At 42.1% G+C, this 23724-nt stretch overlaps 1 protein-coding gene across 5 annotated transcripts in view; it reads left to right on the top strand.

Annotated features, from left to right (window-relative positions):
* The window catches only part of LOC143038648 (uncharacterized), a 74392-nt gene that overhangs the window by 22516 nt on the left and 28152 nt on the right, over nucleotides 1-23724 (top strand). For 4 of the 5 annotated variants that reach the window (XM_076208144.1, XM_076208145.1, XM_076208143.1 and 1 more), the window contains exons 15-16: nucleotides 6454-6486; nucleotides 17917-18089. In XM_076208144.1, coding sequence (XP_076064259.1) covers nucleotides 6454-6486; nucleotides 17917-18089 — 206 coding nt within the window. The remainder of the gene's footprint in view (nucleotides 1-6453; nucleotides 6487-17916; nucleotides 18090-23724) is intronic. The other variant, XM_076208146.1, reaches the window with a different exon arrangement.

Here is a 23724-nt window from a genome sequence, read left to right as displayed (position 1 = left end):
CTTTTATACTATGACTGTCCCTCCGTTATGCTGTCCCCCAACCCCTTGCTGCTGTCCTGTACCATTTCTCTGAGTATTCATTTTCTGCTGTGGGGGAATTCCCTGTGGTGGGGGAAAAGAATACTGCCACCAAATATTTCCACTTGGATCGTAAGAGGCGTGAAGAAAGGGATGGGGAGTGGGACTAGGCATCTTTCTCCTTGTAGCCCCACAGGGGACATTCCTAAACAAAAAAGTAAAGGCATAAGAGGGTCTGGGAGTTTTCCGACCAGCACCCTAAAGTTTGGGTCTTTTAATGTGCGTGGATGTGGTACAGATGAGAGTAAAAGGGAAGAGATAGGTAGTATATTTGTGAGAAGAAAGATGGATGTGTTGGCTTTGAGTGAAACTAAGTTGAAAGGGAAGGGTGAGTAAGTTTGGGAGTGTAAGTGGGAGGTTATCAGGAGTGAAGGGAGGGAAGGGGTGGCTATTCTAGTAAGTGAAGAGATAGATAAATGTGTAGTGGAGTGTAAGGAGGTTTCTTGAAGGATAATGTGGATGAAGGGGAAACTGGGAAAGGAGATGTGGGTTTTTGTAAGTGCATATGGGCCTGGCAGTGAGAATAGTGTAGAAGAAAGGGAGGCCTTTTGGATGTATTTAAATGAGTGCATAGAGGATTTAGGAAGAAATGTCAATGTAATAGTACTGGGAGACCTTAATGCTAGGGTAGGAAATGGTCCAATCGATGGAGTGGTTGGGAAATGTGGAGTTCCAGGAAAGAATCGTAGTGGAGAGTTGATGGTGGAAATGTGTCTAGAAAGAGAGTTGATGATAGCAAATACAGTGTTTCGGAAGAAAGTCAAGCATAAGTACACATGGGAGAGGATGGTGGATGGAAGGGTGGTAGATAGAGCATTGATGGATTATGTAGTGGTTAATAGGATTATGATAGGAAGAGTTAAGGATGTACATGTGCTAAGGGGAGAGTGTGGGGTAATATCAGATCATTTTGTGATGGAAGGTAAGTTGAGAGTGGAGGATAGATGGAGAAAGAGGAAAGGGACAAAAGGTAGGGAGGTTCTTAGAGTGAACTCTTTGAATGAAAAGGAAAAGGAGAAGGAGTACAAAAAGAAGCTGAAGGAGGAGTGGGAGGGAGTGAAGGATAGAGTAGAGCTAGGTGTGGAGGAGGAATGGGGATGGTTCAAGGAGGGAGTCACAAAGTGTCCAAGGATGGTGTGTGGAACAAGAAGGACAGGAGGAAATAGAAGAAAGGGTAGTGAATGGTGGGATGAGGAAACAAAGAAGGTTGTAGAAGAGAAGAAGCGAGCTTTCACAGATTGGTTACAAAATAGGACGAGGGAGTCATATGAGAGGTACAAAGAAAAGAAAAGAGAAGTAAAGCAAAAGGTAAAGGAGGCAAAGAGGAGAGCAGATGTGAAGTGGGGTAAGAGTATGACAGAAAATTTTGAAAGTAATAAAAAAATGTTTTGGAAAGAAATTAAGAGAGGAAGAGGAGGCGAATCAAGTAGAGAAGAAAAGGTAAAGGGTGCAGATGGAGAGATGATAATGGAAGAGAAGGCAGTAAGGGGAAGATGGGCAGAATGTTTTAGGTAGTTGCTAAATGTGAAGGAGGATAGGGAGGGAAAGATAATTGCAGTGGGAAATGCTAAGAAAATAAGAGTGATGATTGAGGAGAATGGAGGAGTAATAAGGAAGGATGAAGTGAAGGCAGTTGTTAAGATGATGAAAGTAGGTAAGGCACCTGGTCTGGATGGGTGCCATGCAGAATGTCTAAAGAAAGGAGGTACAGTGATGGTGGACTGGTTGGTGAGGTTATTTAATGTTTGCTGGAAAGGGTAGAGTGCCGGAGGACTGGAGGAGTGCCTGTATAGTTCCACTTTACAAGGGAAAAGGGGACAAGTGTGAATGTAGTAGTTTCAGAGGGATTAGCTTGTTAAGTGTAGTTGGGAAGGCTTATGGGAGGATCTTGATTGAGAGGATTAGGAGAGGAACAGAGGGAGTAATTGGTGAGGAACAGTGTGGATTTAGGACAGGTAGAGGTTGTGTAGATCAGATCTTTATGGTAAGACAAATATGTGAGAAAGCTATAGGAAAGGGGAAGGATGTTTTTTGGGCTTTTATGGATCTGGAAAAGGCTTATGATAGGGTAGACAGAAAGGCACTGTGGGAGGTTATGCAGATATATGGGATAGGAGGAAAGCTTCTGAGAGCTGTCAAGAGTTTTTATGAGAATATTAGAGCTTGTGTTAGGATTAGAAATGGAGAGAGTGAGTGGTTCAAGGTAAAGGTGGGACTTCGTCAAGGATGCGTTATGTCGCCCTGGCTGTTCAACTTATACATGGATGGGGTGGTGTGAGAGGTAAATGCAAGGGTAGTGGGTCAGAGATTGTGAGATGGTTAAAGAAAATGGAGAAAAGTGGGAGGTGAGCCAGCTGTTGTTTGCTGATGACACTGCGCTTGTGGCAGGATCGGAGGAGGGACTGAGGAAGTTGGTGACAGAGTTTGGGAGAGTATGTGATAGAAGAAAGCTAAAGATAAATGTTGGTAAAAGTAAGGTGATGAGATGTACAAGGGGTGAAAGTGGCAGTAGACTGGAAGTGAGCATTAAGGGAGAGCGACTGGAGGAAGTGGATAGTTTTAGATACTTGGGTGCAAATGTGGCAGGAAAAGGTGGAGTGAAGGTGGAGGTAGAATGTAGATTGAGAGAAGCGAGTAAATGCCTTGGTGGATTGAAGAGTGTAATGAGGAATAGACATTTGGGAATGGATGCTAAGAGGAGACTGTATGAAGGAGTGATTGTACCAACAGCACTGTATGGGGCAGAAACATGGAACATAAGAGAGGAAGAGAGAAGGAATTTGAATGTGTTTTAGACGAGGTGTCTTAGAAGTATGATGGGGGTTACTAGGCTAGATAGAGTGAGAAATGAGGAGGTGAGGAGAAGAACGGGGGTGGAAAGGGAGTTGGGAGATAGGGTTGATGAAAGAGTATGAGGATGGTTTGGACACATGGAAAGAATGAGTGAAGAAAGACTAGTAAAAGAGGTATGGAAGGCAGATGTGGAGGGAGTGAACATGAGGGGACGTCCTAGGATGAGGTGGATGGATGGAGTGAAGGGGGCTTTGGGGAAGAGGGGAATGTCTGTTGAGGAAGGACGGGAGAGGACAGAAGACAGGGATGAATGGAGAATGGTTGTATATGGATGATGTTGTGATGCATGAGGTGGGATGGGGGGTGAGGTAGTATGTGTGAGCAAAATTTGACGCAGCCCGAAGGGATTTCTCCCCGTTTTCTCCTTTTATGCATGAGGGGACGGAGAGTGGGGGTCGCCGATTTAATGAAACGGCCTTGCTGTGGATGTGCTGTGTCTTGCGACACTGCTTCTGACCCAGGGCAGTGGACAAGGTGCAGGGATGACCCGTCATCCAGGAGGTGCTAAGATAAGAGGGAGGGTGAAGGGGAGTGGAGTGTATTCAGGGATGGAATGGGTGGGAATGATTTTATGCCTTTTCCTTTTTGGCTACCTCCCTTGTAAAGGGGAAAAAGCCTTGGTATATGTATGTATGTACTTCCTTCAACAGACCCCCTCCCCCACTCTATTCTACAAACTTTATCAACTGATCATACAAAGAAGTGGTGCAAAGTTTCACAAAGTTATTGGTTATTTCATTTATCTATCTATATACTGAGGCTTTCTTCTTCCATATAAGGGAGGCAGCCAGCCAAGATGTGTACCCTCTCCCATCCTCTACCTTTGTTTCCCTGTGTCTTAGCTCCTCATGGATGAAGGGGTCATCCCAGTGTCCTGCCCACTGGCTGGATCAGAATCAATGCAGCAAGATAGAGTACATCCACAGCAGGCTGCTTCCCTATGGGACCCCCCCCCCCTGTCATCCCCTCATGCGGAAAATATATTAGATGGGGGGGGGGGGAATTCCTTCAATGTCAAAATATCATTCATACACAACCATTCTCCACTCACACCTATACCCTGCCTTCTCCCCTCCCTGCTCAACAGACATTCCCCTCTTGCTCAAAGACCCTCTCACCCCATCCATACATCTCATTGTTGGTCATCTCCTCAAGTTCACTGTATCCAGCTCTGCTTTCCACACTCTTTTTCCTAATCGTTCTTTACTCATTCTTTCCATGTGCTCAAACCTTCCCAATAATCATATTTTATATATAAACTTAAAATTAACATCATAAAGTGAAGTAGCATGACAACAACCAGGATAAATACCATCCGGTAGAGAAGGGGTTAAGTAAGCTGTAGTTCAATATATACTGAAGGGATCACTGATCTAAGTAAAACGACTTGCCTCCCTTACTCTATAATTCACCCCCTACCACTGCTCCATTCCCAGCTATGTGTTACCAAATCTATTATATACCAAGATGCATTTTCTCCTTTATAAAGGAGTCAGCCAGCCAAGACATGTACCCATCCATCACACTCCCATGCATCACCCATTTGTTTTCCTTTTATTTGAGCTTCTTGTGGATGAAGAATCATCTCTGTCCCCTGCCTACTGCCTGGGCTCTAAGCAGTTAAGCAAGACTCAGCACATCCATAGTAGGGCAAACCACTTCATTTACATGGCAGGCCTCCTTCATTTCCTCTCGGAAAAATAGGGAAGATGAGGAGAAATCCCTTTGGGCTCTGTCAATTGACAAGTCCATTGACAATTATATGGCCATAGTTACATATGACCTTAAATACATAAGAACTCCACTTCCTCCAGCTTTATGAGCTGTCTGCTCACCATCAGCTCAGTGCCAACTATGTCTCTTGTACATCTGCATCATCTTAGTGTGTATAGACAATACTGGGATGCAAGGAAGTAAGGGATGGGGGAGGGTAAATGATTTTTGATGCTGCCCAAAAGGACTTTTTGTCCTGTGTTTTACTGCATGAGGGGACAGAGAGGTAGTCACCAATTAACCACTTCCATACGGTGACGCCTACGTAGGCGGCATGAGGAGCAAGTGGGTACTCGATGATGCCAACATCACCATCTTGATTATATTTATTGTAGTCGTACCTATGTAATTTTCATTCTCTCTAAACTGGCTTCATCAATTTTCTATGGTTATCAAAATACACGGGTGAAAGAGAACGAACGATTGAGTACTGACTTTATTTTTTATAATGCGATTATTATGACGCAACATCGCACGTCGAGCAGCTAATGCTGCTGGATGTGCGATGTGCTTCGGAGTGAAGAGGTTAAAGGAAGTGACCTTGCTGTGGATGTACTGTGTCTTGCTACATTACTTCTGACTCAGGGCAGTGGGTGGGATACAGGGATGACCTGTCATCCATGAGGAGCTAAGATGGGAGGGAGGAAAGGGTGGTGGATGGGACGGAGTACATTCTTTTTGACTTGGCTTCTTCCCTTACAAGGAGGAAAAAGCCCTTGGTTAGATAGATGTATGTAGATAGAATAGTAAATCTACACTTGTAGAGCAGGTGTTCGTAAAATAGTGCCTCAATACCCCCAAGGGTATCGAAACTGGTTTTTTGGGGTACTCAAAAAGGCATCCTGGAAAATATTAAACTGATATTTTATTTAGGAATTATACTTTATTCATTTATTTACTGGAAAAAATCTAGAATTCAGCTTTTTGTTCATAGCCAGTCTGTTTTCTCTTTTCTACAGTAAATTAGAAATTAAAAGTCATGCGCAGTAGGCTAATATTAAAGAGGGATCAGGTTGACTTGGAATTGAACGTTGGAGTATTGGGGCTGAAAAACATGAAGAACCATTACCATAGAACAACATGTGAGAATGATTGACATACATTTCTACCCAAACCCTCAAACCCTCCCATCACTCACACCATATTACATAGCATAACCCAGTGAATACAAAATTGAAACAATCCTAGCAACTTTTACTGCTCAAACATCTTTATCCTGCAACCCAGAACCTGTCCTTACAAAGACAAGCACCCCACAATAGACCTCCAAATTCTACACTTACCAGGCTCCCTGGGACATCAGCTCAACTGAGAAACACTCTTAAGAAGAGTGAGAAAAACTCTGGCTGGGCTGTATTTAGGTATCCAGCCCTCGTTGAGATGGTACCTATACTGAGTTTACTTAGTTATAGACTTTATTTGACCCAGATGACCAACACACAGAATACACTGTACATCATATTCAGCACTGTTGCCATCTCCCTTTATAGATATCTGTATTAAATATCTTAGTGATTCATAGGTCAAACTATTGCCATAGTACAAGCCCACATCATCCACAGTAAAAACCATTTAACAATTATGACTTGTGGGCACTATTTTTAAGAGAATTCTCTATGACATATGATATAAAGATTGATTAAATCGCCATTACTGAATAGATATATATTTATATCCTTATTTTATTCATTTATTAATATATATTTGTTTTAAAATCTGTTATATTGATGTATGCATCCTTTTCATCAGCTTTACGGGTCAAAGGTGTTAATGGTGGCAAAGGTATGTGATATTTTGTTCAAGCAGATGGTTCCTAATTTTTCTTAGGCTCTGCTCTGTTTTATCGTAGTTTCTTCTTAATAAAACACTAAGGATAAGAATGGTTTAGCTAAATTAAAGTTGCACTGGTTTCAGGGTTTACTGTCACAGGACTGACTGTTCAGATGGATATAGCATTTTCTGTTATTCAAATTATTCTGAAAAAACATGATGCATCACTTTGGTTTGATGCCAGAGATGTAGTTTTTAATACAAATGAAAATGCTAGATCGTTTGTCTTGGGGCATTCATAAGCCCCTCCTATGTTTGTTGTCAGGTGGCAGTTTCGGCCTTAGTATACATCTGATCTCATTTGGAGTTCATTCTTGACTTGTACTCAAATTACTTAAACTTAGTGGTTGTTAAGTAAGATTTATTGCAGAAGATTAAGATGCATGAATGTTTTGTATCAGGCTTCAATATTGTTTAGCATGTTAACCCCCTTAATGTCAGGCCTCTCACAAATTTTATTTTGGCTAATGCTATATTTTTGCATTGTTCAGCATGTTAGCTATTACTTACTCAATAAAGTGGTTAGCATTAATGCCTTTGTTAGAGCTCAGGAATTGAAAACTGCATGTCCATACTGCCATTGTGCATTTACTATAGCAGGACTAATTGCCATGTAGATTCTTGTTACCAGATGTTGGTGGACTACTTCACTTGATCACTGTGCTCCCCACTTATTTGTTTATTTTTAAATGCCCCTTCCAGACAGCAACACAAAATTTCATCACAGATTTATGGGTGGGACAAGTGATCCAGTCTGATCGCCTGAGGCTATAGGTTCACTGCAAAAGAGAACCTGGATAACAGATTGATGAATTTATTGAATTGATTGATTTGTTTTTCCATACTAGTTTTATGTAGTTAGCACTTTTGGGACTTTGATAACACTTTTAGCCCAGAGTAAAGGTGGTGGCAGCACAGTAGTCATGTTATTGTGACAAAGTAGCTTGCAGTTGATACTTTAGGGTCTATATGGGGCATCCCTACAGACCAGAGCCATGTATCATTTTGTCAGTGATAGAGGACTCTGCTCACAGAAAAATGACGACACTTTTAATATACTGTGACTGTCCCTCCATTATGCTGTCCCCCAACCCTTTGTTACTGTCCTGTACCATTTCTCATAATATTCATTTCCTTTTTTGCCTACCCTGTGGTGGGGATAGAATACTGCCACCAAGTATTCCCACTTGAATCGTAAAGAGGCGAGAAAAATGGGACAGGGATTGGGACTAGGCATCCTTCTCCCTGTAGCCCCACAGGGGACATTCCTAAAAAAAGTAAAGGCATAAGAGGGTCTAGGAGTTTTCCAACCAGTACCCTAAGGTTTGGGTCTTTTAATGTGCGTGGATGTAGTACAGATGAGAGTAAAAGAGAAGAGATAGACAGTATGTTTGTGAGACGAAAGATGGAAGTGTTAGCTTTAAGTGAAACTAAGTTGAGAAGGAGGGGCGAGTGTGAGTTTGGGAGTAGTTGGGAAGTTCTCAGGAGTGAAGAGAGGGCGAGGGAGAGAAAGGGTGGCTATACTAGTAAGTGAAGAGAGGTAAATGTTTAGTGGAGTGGAAGGGGGTTTCATCAAGGTTAATGTGGATGAAGGTGAAACTGGGAAAGGAAATGTGGGTTTCTATAAGTGCATATGGGCCTGGTAGTGAGAAGAGTGTAGAAGAAAGGGAGGCTTTTTGGATAGATTTAAATGAGTGCTTAGAGGGTTTAGGGAGAAATGTCAATGTAGTGGTTTGGGAGACCTTAATGCTAAGGTAGGAAATGAACCAATAAATAGAGTGGTTGGGAAATGTGGAGTTCCAGGTAAGAATCATAGTGGAAATGTGTCTAGAGAGTTGATGATAGCAAATACAGTGTTTAGGAAGAAAGTCAAGCATAAGTACACATGGGAGAGGGTGGTGGATGGAAGAGTGGTAGATAGAGCATTAATGGACTATGTAGTGGTAAATAGGAGTATAATAGGAAGAGTTAAGGATGTACATGTTCTAAGGGGAGAGAGTATGGGAATATCAGATAATTTTCTGGTGGAAGGTAAGTTGATACTGGAGGATAGATGGAGAAAGAGGAAAAGGACAAAAAGTAGGGAGGTGCTTAGAGTGAACTCCTTTAATGAAAAAAAATTAGAATGAGTATAAGAAGAAGCTGAGAGAGGAGTGGGAGAGAGTGAAGGATAGAGTAGAGCTAGGAGTGGAGGAGGAATGGGGATGGTTCAAGGAGGGAGTCACAAGGTGTGCAAAGATGGTGTGTGGAACAAGGAGGATGGGAGGAAATAGAAGGAAGGGTAGTGAGTGGTGAGATGAGGAAGTAAAGAAGGTTGTAGAAGAGAAGAAGCAAGCTTTCATAGTTTGGTTACAAAACAGGACAAGGGAAACATATAAGAAGTACAAAGAAAAGAGAAGAGAAGTAAAGCATAAGATAAAGGAGGCAAAGAGGATAGCAGATGTGAAATGGGGTAAGAGTATGACAGAAAATTTTGAAAGTAATATAAAGATGTTTTGGAAAGAAATTAAGAGAGGAAGAGGAGGCGAATCAAGTAGAGAAGAAAAAGTAAAAGGTGCAGATGGAGAGATGATAATGGAAGAGAAGGCAGTAAGAAGATGGGCAGAGTATTTTAGGGAGTTGCTAAATGTGAAGGAGGATAGGGAGGGAAAGGTAGTTGTAGTGGGAAGTGCTAAGAAAACGACTGATGAGTGAGGAAAATGGAGGAGAAATAAGGAAGGATGAAGTGAAGGCAGTTGTTAAGATGAGAGCAGGTAAGGCACCTGGGTTGGATGGATGTCATGCAGAATGTTTGAAAAAAGGAGGTACAGTGATAGTAGACTGGCTGGTGAGGTTATTTAATGTTTGTTTAAGAGGGGGTATAGTGGTGGAGGACTGGAGAAGTGCCTGCATAGTTCCACTTTACAAGGGAAAAGGGGACAATTGTGAGTGTAGTAGTTTCAGAGGGATTAGCTTAAGTGTAGTTGGGAAGGCTTATGGGAGGATCTTGATTGAGAGGATTAGGAGAGGCATAGTGTGGTGTTAGGACAGTAAGAGGTTGACCCCTCATGCAGAAAAAGACAACATACATATACCAAGGCTTTTTCCCCCTTACAAGGGAGGTAGCCAAAAAGGAAAAGACATAAAATCATTCCCACCCATTCCATCCCTGAATACACTCCACACCCCTCCACCCTCCCTCTCATTTTAGCACCTCCTGGATGACGGGTCATCCCTGCACCTTGTCCACTGCCCTGGGAGAAATCCTTTAGGTTGCATCAAAATATCATTCACACATACTCCATCCCCCATCCCCCGCCCACTCTCTTTCATGATGAACTAAGAGAAGTTATACCAATACAAATGTTAGACACATTGTTGAGACATTCTTACGGAAGTCTAGAATGTTATAACTGAAGTCGTTTCTACTCGAACAAAATAGCAAAAGCGAGTAGCATGCTAGCCAAGTGTGCTGCCACCTTAACACAGTTTACTCGGATGAGTTAAGATCAGTTAGTTATGTATGCACCAATGGCCTCCCTATAAGCAGTGTTGGCAAAGTCAAAGCATGGTTTGATTCTTGATGGGACATGAGAATTCTTATTCCTCTGGTACAGGAGCATGAGGGGAAAAAAAAAAAAGTTGGGCAGAAACGTGGAACATAAGAGAAGAAGAGAGAAGGAGTTTGAATGTGTTTGAGATGAGGTGTCTGAGAAGTATGGTGGGGGTTACTAGGCTAGATAGAGTGAGAAATGAGGAGGTGAGGAGGAGAACAGGGGTGAAAAAGGATTTGGGAGATAGGGTTGATGAAAGAATATTAGGATGGTTTGGACACATGGAAAGAATGAGTGAAGAAAGACTAGTAAAAGAGGTATGGAAGGCAGATGTGGAGGGAGTGAACATGAGGGGACGTCCTAGGATGAGGTGGATGGATGGGGTGAAGGGGGCTTTGGGGAAGAGGGGAATGTCTGTTGAGGAAGGAAGGGAGAGGACGGAAGACAGAGGTGAGTGGAGAATGGTTGTATATGGATGATGTTGTGACTGCATGAGGAGGAATGGGCGGGGAAGTGGGGGGTGGGGTAGTATGTGTGAGTAAATTTTGACGCAGCCCGAAGGGATTTCTCCCCGTCCTCGCCTTATATGCAAAGGGGGACGGAGAGGGGGGATCGCCGATTAAATGAAGCGGCCTCGCTGTGGATGTACTGTGTCTTGCGACACTGCTTCTGACCCAGGGCGGTGAGCAGGGTGCAGGGATGACCCGTCATCCAGGAGGTGCTCAGATGAGAGGAAGGGTGGGAGGGGTGTGGAGTGTATTTAGGGATGAAATGGGTGGGAGTGTTTTTATGCCTTTCCCTTTTTGGCTACCTCCCTTGGAAGGAGGAAAAAGCCTTGGTATATGTATATATGTATTAAAAATGGGTTTATGGAGGACAGTAGAAACAAGGAATACTGAAAGATAAAAAGCAACTTGGTATTCCTCAGGTAGTGGAGATTTGTATCTAAATGTAAAAGAATGCTGCATGGCTCTGGTCCATAGGGGTGCCACCAAAAGTCCGTAATGCAGTCATTACTCCGGCACAGGGCTCAAGAAAAAATAAGAAGGATTGGTTTATAATTTGAGTTCTTCCTTATTCCTCTTGTTCCTTCCCTAACTTACATACATATACCAAGGCTTTTTCCCCCTTTCAAGGGAGCTAGCCAAAAAGAAAAAAGCATAAAATCATTCCCACCCATTCCATCCCTAAATACACTCCACTCCCCTCCACTCTCCCTCTTATCTTAGCACCTCCTGGATGACGGGTCATCCCTGCACCTTGTCCACTGCCCTGAGTCAGAGGTAGTGTCTCAAGTCACAGCACATCCACAGCGAGGCTGCTTCATTAAATCGGCGACCCCCCTCTCTGTCCCCCCCATGCATAAAAGGAGAAGACGGGGAGAAATCCCTTCGGGCTGCGTCAAATTTTGCTCATACATACTTCCCTAACTTGCTTTTTGAAAATAACCATAGTAACTAGTCCAATCCTCTATATTTTGAATCCTAGTTAGATCTATTAATGGTGGCTTGATTGGCAATCTCTTTGATGAAGAAATTTGTCTGTTTATATACCAAGAGCACTTTCCCCCATATGAGAGGGTAGCTAAGTCAGAAGCACATACCTATTCCCACCCATTTCACTCCTCTCCGCCACACTTTTTACCCCTCTCATCTCGGCTCCTCATGGATGATGAGTCATCTCTGCATCTGCCAACTGCCCTGGGTCAAACGCAATGTAACAAGATACAGTACATCCACAGCAAGGCCACTTCACTTATTCAGCGACCCCTCTCCATCCACTGATGCAGAAAAAGAGAAGACAAGGAGAAATCACTTTGGGCTCGTCAAAATATTATTCAGACATAAGCATCTCCCATCCCTCCCAACTTTACACAACAGTATCATCTATATACAGTACTTCTCCACTCATCCCTATCTCCTGCCTTTTCCCTTCTTTGCTCAACAGACATTCCCCTCCTACTCTATGTCCTCCTTTACCCTATCCCTCCCTCTCATCATTGGTTGTCCCTTCAAGTTCACTCCCTCCACTTCTGCCTTCCACACATCTTTTACTAAACTTTCATCACTCATTCTTTCCATGTGTCCAAATCATCCCAATGATCTTTCATCAGCCCTATCCGCCATCTCCTTTTCCACTCCCACTCTTCTCACCTCCTTGTTTCTCAACCAATCCAACCTAGTAACCCCTATCATACTTCTTCCTCTGCCTCACTGAAATTTTAAGTCTCCCATAAAATGCTGTTGGCACAATCACCCCTTCACACAATCTCCTCGTTGCATCCATTCCCAGCTGCCTATTTCTCATAACACTTTTTAATACCCCAAGGCATTTACTTGCTTCTCCCAATCTACAGTTTACCTACACCTCCATTGTTCCATTTCCTGCCACATGTGACCCAAAGTACCTAAAGATATCAACCTTCTCCAGCCTCTCTCCTTTTAGACTTCTAAATCACTGCCATGCTTTACCCTTGTACATCTGATTACCTTGCTTTTACCCACATTTATCTTCAACTTCTCCTATTGCATATCTCTCCAAACTCCGTCACTTCATCATCCCACCACTCAATACCCTTCTTTCAGTTTCCTTCCATTTTTCTTTTTCTACATCAATCTTTGCACACCTTGTCACTTTCTTCTTGAAACACCCCTATTCCTCTTCCACACCAACTTCCACTCTGTCCTTCACTATCTCCCTTCCTTTTATTCTTGTCCTCTTTCTCCATCCATCCTCCACTCTCAACTTTCCTTCCACCAGGAAATGATCTGATATCCCCCCACTCTGTCCCCTAAGAACATGTACATCCAAAACTCTTCCTAGTCTGCCTGGGCACCACTATATAGTCCATTAAAGTCCTATTTACCACCTTTCCATCCACCACCATCTCCCATGTGTAATTATGCTTGACTTTCTTCCTAAACACTGTTTGTTATCATCAACTCTCTTTCTTGATGCATCACCATCAACTCTCCATTACAATTTTTCCTGGCACTCCACACTTCCCAACTACTCCATCTGTGGGTTCATCAACTCTAGCATTGAGATCTCCCAATACCACCACATTGACATTTCTCCCTAAACCCTCTATTCACTCGTTTAAATCTATCCAAAAAGCCTCCCTTTCCTCTATACTCTCATTACCAGGCCCATATGCACTTAGAAAGACCCACATCTCCCTTCTCACTTTCACCTTCATCCATATTAACCTTGAAATTTGTAACAATGGGAAAATATACACACAATGATGATCATCATCATTTATCATCATCACCACCACCACCCAACCCAAACAGTCGTCTAGCCCTAAAAATCCAAAGGAGGTGGGAAGGTAGGGTTAGTGTATTTGACCCTCTAAGAAGGGGTATACTAAAACATTATTGTTCTTGCCTCTCAGAGTTCCTCTCAGATTTTCTCTTAATCTTGTATTCTTGCAATGCCCTTTCATGTGGGGCCAATGATGGAATCCTGCATGTGGAGGAGATATGAGATAGATATTGAAAGGAATCAATGCTCTACTGTTTATCTTCATATCTCATTAACTACAAGAAAGCAGTAGCAAGATTATGTGGAGGAAGTAGAAAAGGACTTCAAGGCCTGCACTAGAACCCAATTTCCATCCATAGACAAAACACTAAATAAAGATCACAATGACCAACCAGAAAATTGCCATTAAACATTTTTCCAGAGGCTTCATGAAAATATTCGATCCAACTAAACAACTGAAATGGTCACTTTCATAAGAAATAGACTAAAAAGAAAATTGAAACCCACAGAATAAGAGAGAACTAATTAAACTATTTGTTTAGAAAGCTATCTATATGTATATCCTAGGACCTCCACCCCATAATAAGGGAAGTAGCTAGCCAAGGCATACAGTCACCCCAATCTATTCCACTTCTGTCCATCACCCGTGTATTTCCCTCTCCTCTTAGCTTCTTATGGATGGAGGGTCATCTCTGTCTCTGGCCTACTGCCAGGGTCAGGAGCAACAAAGCAAGAAGGTAAAGCAAACAGCAGAAAAGAAAGAAAACTAAGAAAATATTGAAGGGAAATTGACACTAAAATTTGCAGTACAGTAAAAGCCATTGAAAACTTCAGGAAAAATCCCATAACCAAAACAGCAGTGCAGCATCAGTAACAAGCACCTCTCCAAAATAATTTTGATACCCACAACTGAAATTAGGAAGTTAACTAATTTAGAAAGACAAAAACCAAAAACAGAAACGGATGTCACCTTTCCCTTTTCTAGCATGTACAAAATAAAAGAAATAGAAGAACAACCATTAAGAAGGCCCAGACAAGATTTCAAACATCCATCAACCACTCATGGAAGTAAAACCAAATTTCACCAATCTGTAAATGAGCATGTACAAGCCCCATCTTGAAACCAAACAATCCACATGCCCCTGTATAGACCAGTATCCTTTCTGTCCAGTGTCTAAACTGATGGCAAGACAAATGATGGAGAGGAAGTTGGGTTTATTTAACAATGAATGTTGGGTGGGGGGGGGGGAAAGATGGCGAGGGATTACAAAGGCGGAGCATGCCCACAGGAGACCTTTTGGTCCATATCTAGGTCGGATGCAAAAAAAATCTTAATAATAAATAAATAAATAAATAAAAACTATAATAATGTAAATAACAAATAAAATACATAAATGCATAGGTACAGTTAAATAATAAACAAACAGGTAAATAGTCAATAATAATAAATTGACATATAACTAATAATAAATGAGAATCAAACAGACAAATGATAACAAAACAAAAACAAATAATATAAAATAAATGATAATCATTACAGCATCTTGCTTAGGTGTTTATCTAAATGATTCTTAAAGCTTCAAATTGAACTACAGTGCACTGCCTCTGCAGGAAGTTTATTGCATTCATTAACTACACGGTTGGCGAAGTTGTTTCTACCCACTTCCAAATTGAATCTATTTCCGAACAGTTTGAGACCATTGTTTCTCATTTCGGGTTGTGTTCCCTGGTAATCTGCTTGCAAGGGAGCAAGGGGGGAGGGGGGGAGAAAGCAAGGAGCAGCGAGCTAGGCTCATGTATGCTTCTCTGATGCTATCTGAGTCTTTGGGCATTTGTCCATCCTTGATATACACAAGCAGTTCTTGACCCGTGCTCATAATTGCTGTGAGGTCAAGTGTGAGGAGAGGGAAGTAAAATGCAAAAACATTCTCGGGCCACTGACTCTCATAGATGGGGTATGAGGTGGGTACTGCACGTGTTCCTTCAAAGGGGCTTTGTGGTGTCTTACGTGGCACTGGTTAGTCATTCAGCTGGCCCCATGAGCGATTCTCTTGGGGGGCCCTCGGAGGTCAAATATGAGCAGAGAAGAGGTGAGGATGGGAGTAACGAGGTGAGGACTACTCCTAACACTCGTTTACCACATCCAAACACATTTAATGACCAAATAAGTAGGGTTCCGGATGGAGTTCTTCCAGACCCTGTTGTGTCTTTGCTTTTTTATATCCCATTTAGTCACCTACATCATGCATGTGGTTGTGGTGATGGCATTCTTTTCCCCCCCCCCACTGCATGGGAGATCAGGAAGAGGTAGTCTTAGAAGTGACAAAGAACATTTTCAAGTGTCATAATTCATTTATGAATAAAGATTTTAACTCTAATGTAGATTAATTATGACCCTGCTCTATAAGGATGTCTCCACAAACAATCCCCAAAGTATTGACTGCATGTTGCATAAACATGGCAAAGGAAACAAAGACTGCATGTTACCATGGAGCCCATATTCTAGTAGAGTAAGGGAAGTAGTGCTTCTTTTATATTATGATTAGATAAACACACACACACACACACTCTAGAGGGGATAGATTGCATTGACAGAGATCTATTAAAGATGGAAGGGCTCAAAGAAGTCATGGAGGCAGATTAAGAAAGATCACATGTCGAAAAGATGTGAAGAAATACAGTTTTCCATATAAATGCACAAATATGTGGAATATCTTATCAGGCGATGTAGCATAAGCTCAAACCATACATGAGTTCAAATCTAGGTATGATAGTTGGAAATCAAGCACATAGATTAAGTTGGAACTGTACATGAATTTGAGGCTAGGTATGATGGAAATTTAGATAATAGGAGGTAGGACCTAATGAGCGTTGCTCCTTCCCTTTATACAAATAGGGAATGTCTGAGTTGGTGCATTCATCCATCACATACACAATAAGATTCTCATAATATCACACCCATCTTTGCAATTACCTAGTCAGCAGGGCCTGACACCCTGAGCTGGATTACCCCTCCCCCCCATTGTTGTATCATGTGCCAGCACCTATCATAGTGGGGGAAAGGCCTGTGGGATGAATATATAATGAAAAGGGCATTAGATGTGAGAGGAGTGACTTAGAGCAGGGAAAAGAGATTGCAAATGACAGGTGTGAGTGGAGACTAGTTACAAGTGGAGCAGGAAATGATGCAACTCAAAGGGATTTCTCTTTGTCTTCTTTGTATATTTCTTGAATGGATGAGAGGAAGGATAATTGCCATGTAATGAAGCAGTGAGAGATGATCAGTTTTGGGTATTGCCCTCCTGTAGAGGTGTTCTGTATTGCTGCATTGTTTATGCCCAGAGCAGTGTATGGGAGATGGGGATGACTCATCTCTGAAGAACTAAGTTGTAAGGGACGAGAGGTTAGTGTTTGGATGGGTGTGGGATAGCTGTAGAATGGGTGTATACATTTGACTCAAATGCCCTCTTTACAAGGGAGAAAGGACCTATTGATGCATCTGTGTGTGTATGTACATGTTTACCTAATTGTAGTGTACAAGAAGGAATCAACTCTGATTGGTTCCTGTCTCCTAGTCTAATTTATTATACCTAGCCTTAAATTTGTGTCTGTGTATTTATGAAGGGCTACTATATCACCATTACACAGGGATCGGTGCCACCTGCGTAGAGCCGGTGGCCAGGGGTGGTTGCTGCCGTTTGGCCCCCAACTCTTGGGGTTGGGGGGTGGTCCCACGACGTAGACGCTGCAGCTCCAGGACCATACCATACAACACATAATGGAAGACTGCATTATACACAATCATGCACGCAAACAACACAACATACGCCCTATAAAGGATTTGTGGGAAAACCCAGTTTCGGCTATGGCATTCCTTGGGGAGACGGGACTGCTCGGACAGACAGTATAGGGAACGACGACAACAACAACAACCATTACACAAAGTATGCAAAATTATCACAGGAAGAAAGAAACTTGAAGACTTGCTGTCTTCAAGTTTCTTTGCTCCTGTGGTAATTTTGCATATATATACAGTAAAACCTCGATATAACAGATCTTGATATACCAGATATCTGATATAACGGAGAAAAACTCTGACCGGACAAACCCTTGCTATAATGGATTTTCATCTGTTGTAGCAAGAGATCCTCAGTTATAACAACAGACTCCTGTCCCTATATCATCCATTATATAGAGGGTTTACTGTAATTTCTAATCTCACTAATTTCTAATACTGGACAAACTTAGGGATATAATAGATCAGTCCGGTATATCTATCGGATATAACGGACCTTCATATATAAAGACAGACCCCTGTCCCCATATCGTCCATTGTATTGAGGGTTTACTATGTGTATGTATATATATATATATATATATATATATATAATTTCTAGTATCATGCATGTCATCTCCTTTAGGGTAGAGTCACTTCGTCATTTCCTTAAAACATTTAACTTGACCAAAAAATAAAAAATAAATAAAAAAAAGAATAATAAATTTTAGCTTCTGAAGGAATCAAAATTATATGTATATCATTCTTGGTGATTTATTCAATGGATGTTTTCATTTTTTCTTGTAGATACTGGTCTTCTTCACCTTCTTGAGTACGTCTTAGAAAATCCACAAAAATCCGTAACATCAACCTCTACAACCTCCAAGGGTAAGGGCACATCAATGAGCAAGAATGTGCCCATTGCACCGAAGCCAGGGCTCAGTTCACCAACAACGTCACAAGCAATGATGCAGTCCAAGGTAAGTAGAAAGCTGACTCAGCCAGGAACAGTTCACAGGTTCCTTTTTTGGTTTGTTGTTGTGGGGTATGCTGTCATGTACTGGGTGTTTGATGTAGATTTGACAATTTTTTAGAGAGGAAAGAAAAATGTCATATCTTGGCCAAAATTTTATGTATTCTCAAAATTCAAAGTGCATCTCTTAGAGGATCTTTTGCCAAATACAATTCACTCAGAGAAGCTGCTCTGAGCCTCCACCACGGCCTCCAGGCAGGACCTGAACCTACAGCGTGCAACCTTCATGGTGTCCTTAGAGAGACACCTAGCTTGATCTTGGCAATCAGCTAGTCCTTAGAGTTGCAGGCAGTACAATTGGCATCTTTTTCAACTGCACCTCACAAAATAGTCCATGGGGTTGCACTCAGGCGAGTTGGGGGGCCAGATGTTGGGACTGGTGAAATCGTACAGGTTCTCAGACAGCCACGTCTGGGTTTTCCTGGAGGTGTGACATGGAGCTGAGTCCTGCTGCCACATGTGCAGCCACTCTCTCCATCCAGCACTTGACAACAGTGGACAGCAACTCAGTATAGCCATCTGTAGTGAGTCGGAGTCCCTTGTCAAAGATGTGGGGCGGCATGACATCGCCTTCACGGGAAACACATCGGAAGACCATCACAATTTGAGGGAACTTGGTCTTCATGAAGCATGGGACTTCGTGCAGACTGTGCATTGTGCAGCTGGTCCTGGAAGAAGTTCTTCTTGTCTGAGAAAAACCAGTGTCCCCAGCTTGACTGGGTGTTTGACCTTCTTGAGGAGTTTCTTGGCTTTAGTAAGGTGGTTCTCTTGGGCCTTGGCAGTGAGTAATTGGCCCTTGTGCCTCTTGTATGAGGAGTAGCAAAGATCCTGATACAGTGCTTTCTTCATAGTCGCCACTCCAACGCTCATCTCTCGCCACATTGCCTTTCCTGGATCTTGCCACCCTCTTGTTTTTTTTGTTTTTTTTGGCCTTCACAGTATTGAAGGATCACTGAGCTGCAACTAAGATTTCCGAATTTTTTAATCGGACGCTAATCATCATCATGCAGGTCACTCTCTTCCAATATTCCGATGCTTTCCAGTTGTCCAAGCTCTTTAGCTCTCACACCCACCAATAGTACACACAATCAGCTATCCATTGCATTTTACCGCTATTAAATCCTTCAGAGGGTTCTGAAATTTATCCCAAACACCCTGTATAGTCAGTAGTCAGATATATATATATATATATATTTTTTTTATAATTTACCCTCTCTCTCTCTCCCCTCCCTCTCTCTCTGTCTCTCTCTTTCCCCTCTCTCTCTCCCCCCCTCTCTCTCTCTCTCTCCTCCCCTCTCTCTCTTTCTCTCTCCTCCCCTCTCTCTCTTTCTCCCCTCTCTCTCTTTCTCCCCTTCTCTCTCTTTCTCCCCTTTCTTTCCTCTCTCTCTCTCTCTTTCTCCCCTCTCTCTATCTCTCTCCCCTCTCTCTATATCTCTCCCCTCTCTCTATCTCTCTCCCCCCTCTCTCTATCTCTCTCCCCCCTCTCTCTATCTCTCTCTCTCTCTCTCTCTCTCTCTCTCTCTCTCTCTCTCTCTCTCTCTCTCTCTCTCTCTCTCTCTCTTTTGCCTCCATCATATGGGGTATTCACTGCATATATTTTATGTGGTCATTATTTTAGGACCTTCAGTGAACCCCAGTGGACCAGAGTAATGAAGCATTTATTTATGTTGGGAGGCTATTCACCATTCCAAAATAATGCTGGCAACATATTATTCCTGTTCTCTCGCTGTTTTCATGTGCTGCCATCCTTACTTATCTCTATGGGGACCTCTTTGGGTCCCCTTCATTGTAGTATCATTTTCAAAGATAGAAACACTGGTTATAACTCATAAAATACTGTGACATGTATGGGAATACAGTGGAATGTTATTGACCTCCCACCACACCACAGTATCAGAGGGAAATGAAAAGATGGGGACTGAGGAGTGGGAAAGGATAGGTTTAAGGAAGCACCAGGAAAGAGGAACATGAAACATATGAAAGCAGCTCTCTATTTCTCTATGGGTGGAGAGCACTCATTGTGTGATATAGACAAACTCCGTGTGCTTTTGATTGTAGGAATATCTGTAAAGTTCTTAGAATATTGACTGCATACTGTATAGTTATGCAGTCATTACTATACCCTAGTATGGGTTTGAAGCATGCAGAGAATTTAGACATTTCAAAGGAAACCAGGATGCTTGCTGGTCAAGTGGCTTAGGTTTTCACTACTTGCGGTGAAAGTTGAGGTGATGGTGGTTCAAACCCTACCACTGGCAAGTTGAACCAAAGACATAATTCATTAAATTCCATGTTACAAAGTCCTCCGTAATGGGCACCATCCTAGCCTCCTGATACAGGGGGAGTCTTGTTATATTAACCCGACTTAGGCAAAGTGGGGTCAGACAGACCCCATGCTTTTTTGTTTTTTACTTTTAATATACTAATATATTACATATAGATATGTTCACCCATATACCTTCTTAACGAGTGGAGTAGTTTAATGGGGTGATAGGGTCATTCCTGAATCTTGCTCTATATAAGGTTTATAGAGTTTTTGGGCCCGTCAGACCCCACTTTACCTGAGGTGTGAGTAGTTTGGGGTTTGTCAAACCCCACTTTACCTGAGGTTTGTTCATGTCATATAAATGTTTTATCATTTATACTTATGGGTAAATAATAATTTCTTCTTTTTTATCAACAGAAAAACATAGGAAGTGAGGGTGTAGTGGAGACTAATATGCTGAATTTGATTTAGCTTTGTTTTAATTTTGTTTTAATTCTGTAGTAGACTGATATGTTGAATTTCATTTAGCTTTGTTTTAATTTTGTTTGTTTTTGATGGTGATGGTATCATTTGGAGTGCGTCGTAATTGTGTTGACTAGGGAATCATAGTTTCATGTTCATTATTATTATTATTTTTTTTTTTATCTGTTTGTCGTTATGCCGGGTAAATGTTTCGATGTTTGATTTAATTTTTATTGTTGTTTAATTTTTAATGAACTGAATAATGGAAAAGACATAATTTCAAGTGATGACAAAGGATGTTTGTAGTTGGTACAGAGATGATGTTTCATTCTTGGTGAATATATATATATATATATTCTTTTTTTGTTTTTGTATTTTTCAGGCAATAATTTTCAGAGAAAAAAACTGTATTCAGAGACATACGATAACGTCAGGCACAGGTGATGATATGGTAATGTGTGACTCTAGTGACGAAAGTGATATTGATGAAATTGAAGAACCATCTTGTCATGGGAGTGAAGAAAGTGAATATGACACAGAAACCTCAGAAGATGATTCTACAAGTCAACCTTCAACAAAACGTAGTTGTCCCACACCAACTGATCGAACCACCCCGGCATCCACTTCAGCCTCTGCTTCTGCTGCCACACCAACTGAACAAGCCACCCGGACAGATGACTTGCGAGTGAAACTGAAAGTGGAAACTGTCAAGGGCCGCAATGGATATGTGTGGCACACAAACCCAGTCAGGAGACCATCTGCCATAACACCAGCTCGTAATCTCCTGCCAACCATGCAGATGGCCGCCCCTAGGCATCACAGTTTTCAGCCAACACCAATTAACTGTTTCGAATACTTTACATTTGATATCATATGCCTAATACACAAGTACACAAACATGTACATTGAGTTGGAAGCCAAAAAGTATATCCGTAAATCTTTAGATATAGCAACTATCCCTGAAATACAGGCACTAATTGGATGCCTGATCTTTTCTGGCATCAAGGGTGACAACGACGTGAGCACGGAAGAGATGTTCAGTCAAATTCATGGCCCTGCGCTGTATCGGGCAGCAATGTCGGAGCGTCGATTTTGCTTTCTACTACGTTGCCTTCGGTTTGATGACACGACTACCACGGCAGAGAGAAAGAAGACCGACAAGTTTGCCGCAGGCAGGGAGGTCTGGGACTTGTTCATTGAAAAATGCAGGTCTGGTTATACACCTGGCTCAAACATGACGATTGATGAACAGCTTCTTGGGTTCAGAGGTAGATGCAGTTTCCGCATGTACATACCAAGTAAGCCTGCAAGATATGGACTGAAGATAATGATGGTATGTGACAGTGACTCAAAGTACATGCTGAATGCTATTCCCTACCTGGGCAAACAAACGCAGCCACCCACCGGTAAGAACTTGGGGCATCATATCACGACACTTCTAGTAGAGGACTACAAACACACAAACAGGAATGTTACAGGGGACGACTGGTTCTCTTCTGTACCCCTTGTACAAGACCTTTTGCAAAATTATGGGCTCACATATGTAGGCACACTGAGGGACAAGAAGCCACAAGTACCAGCTCTAATGACAGACAAGATGGTCATCAAAAAAGGGTGCACGGCTTTCCTCTTTGACACAACCATGACAATTGTGTCACATTTACCTGACGAGAAGAAGAAAAAATTTGTGCAGTTGATCTCCTCAATCCACCAACAACCTGTTATAGATGACTGTGGGAAGCCAGAAATCATCTTGTATTATAACAGCACAAAAGGAGGGGTTGACACGTTTGATCAAATGTGTGCCCAATATACGTGCAGCCGAAAAACCAAACGGTGGCCTTTGTGCATAATGTACGGACTTTTCAACTCCGCCGGTGTCAATTCCTATATCATCTGCAATGAAATGAGGAAACGTGATGGACAGACGGAACTTTCACGCCGGAAGTATCTGATTGAGCTGGCAGAAGAGATGATACGGCCATGGGCAATTGAGAGGATGAGCTTCAAGGGGATGCACAGAAGTACTTTGATGACCATCGTAACAGTCTTTGACTTGAACATGACCCATCAGCAAGTGATCTTCACTATGAGAAAGCGGTGTGGCTTGTGTAGCCGGTTGTATAACAGGAAGACCAAGAGCTTCTGCCTATACTGCAAAAGAGCAGTGTGTCAGGAACATTCAGCCTTCATCTGCAATGACTGCAATTAAATTCTTCAGTATCACAAATCCCACTTTCAGTATACCCAATGAAATATGTTCTTCATCATCACTAGCATTATGTATGAGTTGCTCGACTCATGTCCTCTGGAGAAAACTCAAAAACCTCCGAGACCACAAACTTCCGTCAATGAAGGATGGAGTTTTGCTGAGTCAGGATAGGAGTGCTTAGAGCCATAAAAACTTATAAATGATAAACTTAGATACTATTAAAAACTTATAAATTGTTGCTGGACCCAGTATCAATCTTCCCTGAAAATGCTCTTAAAACCCGTCCATAATTTTTGCGTAAAGTTGGTCAAAGTCAAAATAATTACCTCCAATTGTTTTCAGATTTATGGTTTATGAAATACATTTAGTATTCATTTGTTGCAGCTCTGCTTTTTCTTAAAGATAGTTGGGACATTGGTCTCTACAAAATGATGATGACCAACCACTTCATGTTTCCTGTTTTCAGTCAAGTACCCTCTGAACTCAGCAATACAACCACTCCTCGTTTAATGACTTACTCGGTTAACGACAACGCAGAGTAATGACAGGCTTTATGACAGACCCATATTCATTTAACGTAAATCTCCCGAAGTTACGACGTCGTGTACGATAAGTTGGCTGAGGCAACTGGCTACGCGTGGG

This window comes from Oratosquilla oratoria, chromosome 24 (assembly GCF_046742065.1).
Source record: "Oratosquilla oratoria isolate Oo_2021 chromosome 24, ASM4674206v1, whole genome shotgun sequence".
NCBI classification, from domain to species: Eukaryota; Metazoa; Arthropoda; class Malacostraca; order Stomatopoda; family Squillidae; genus Oratosquilla; species Oratosquilla oratoria.
Note: the sequence above shows the minus strand (reverse complement) of the source record. Positions and strands in the feature narration are given on the sequence as shown.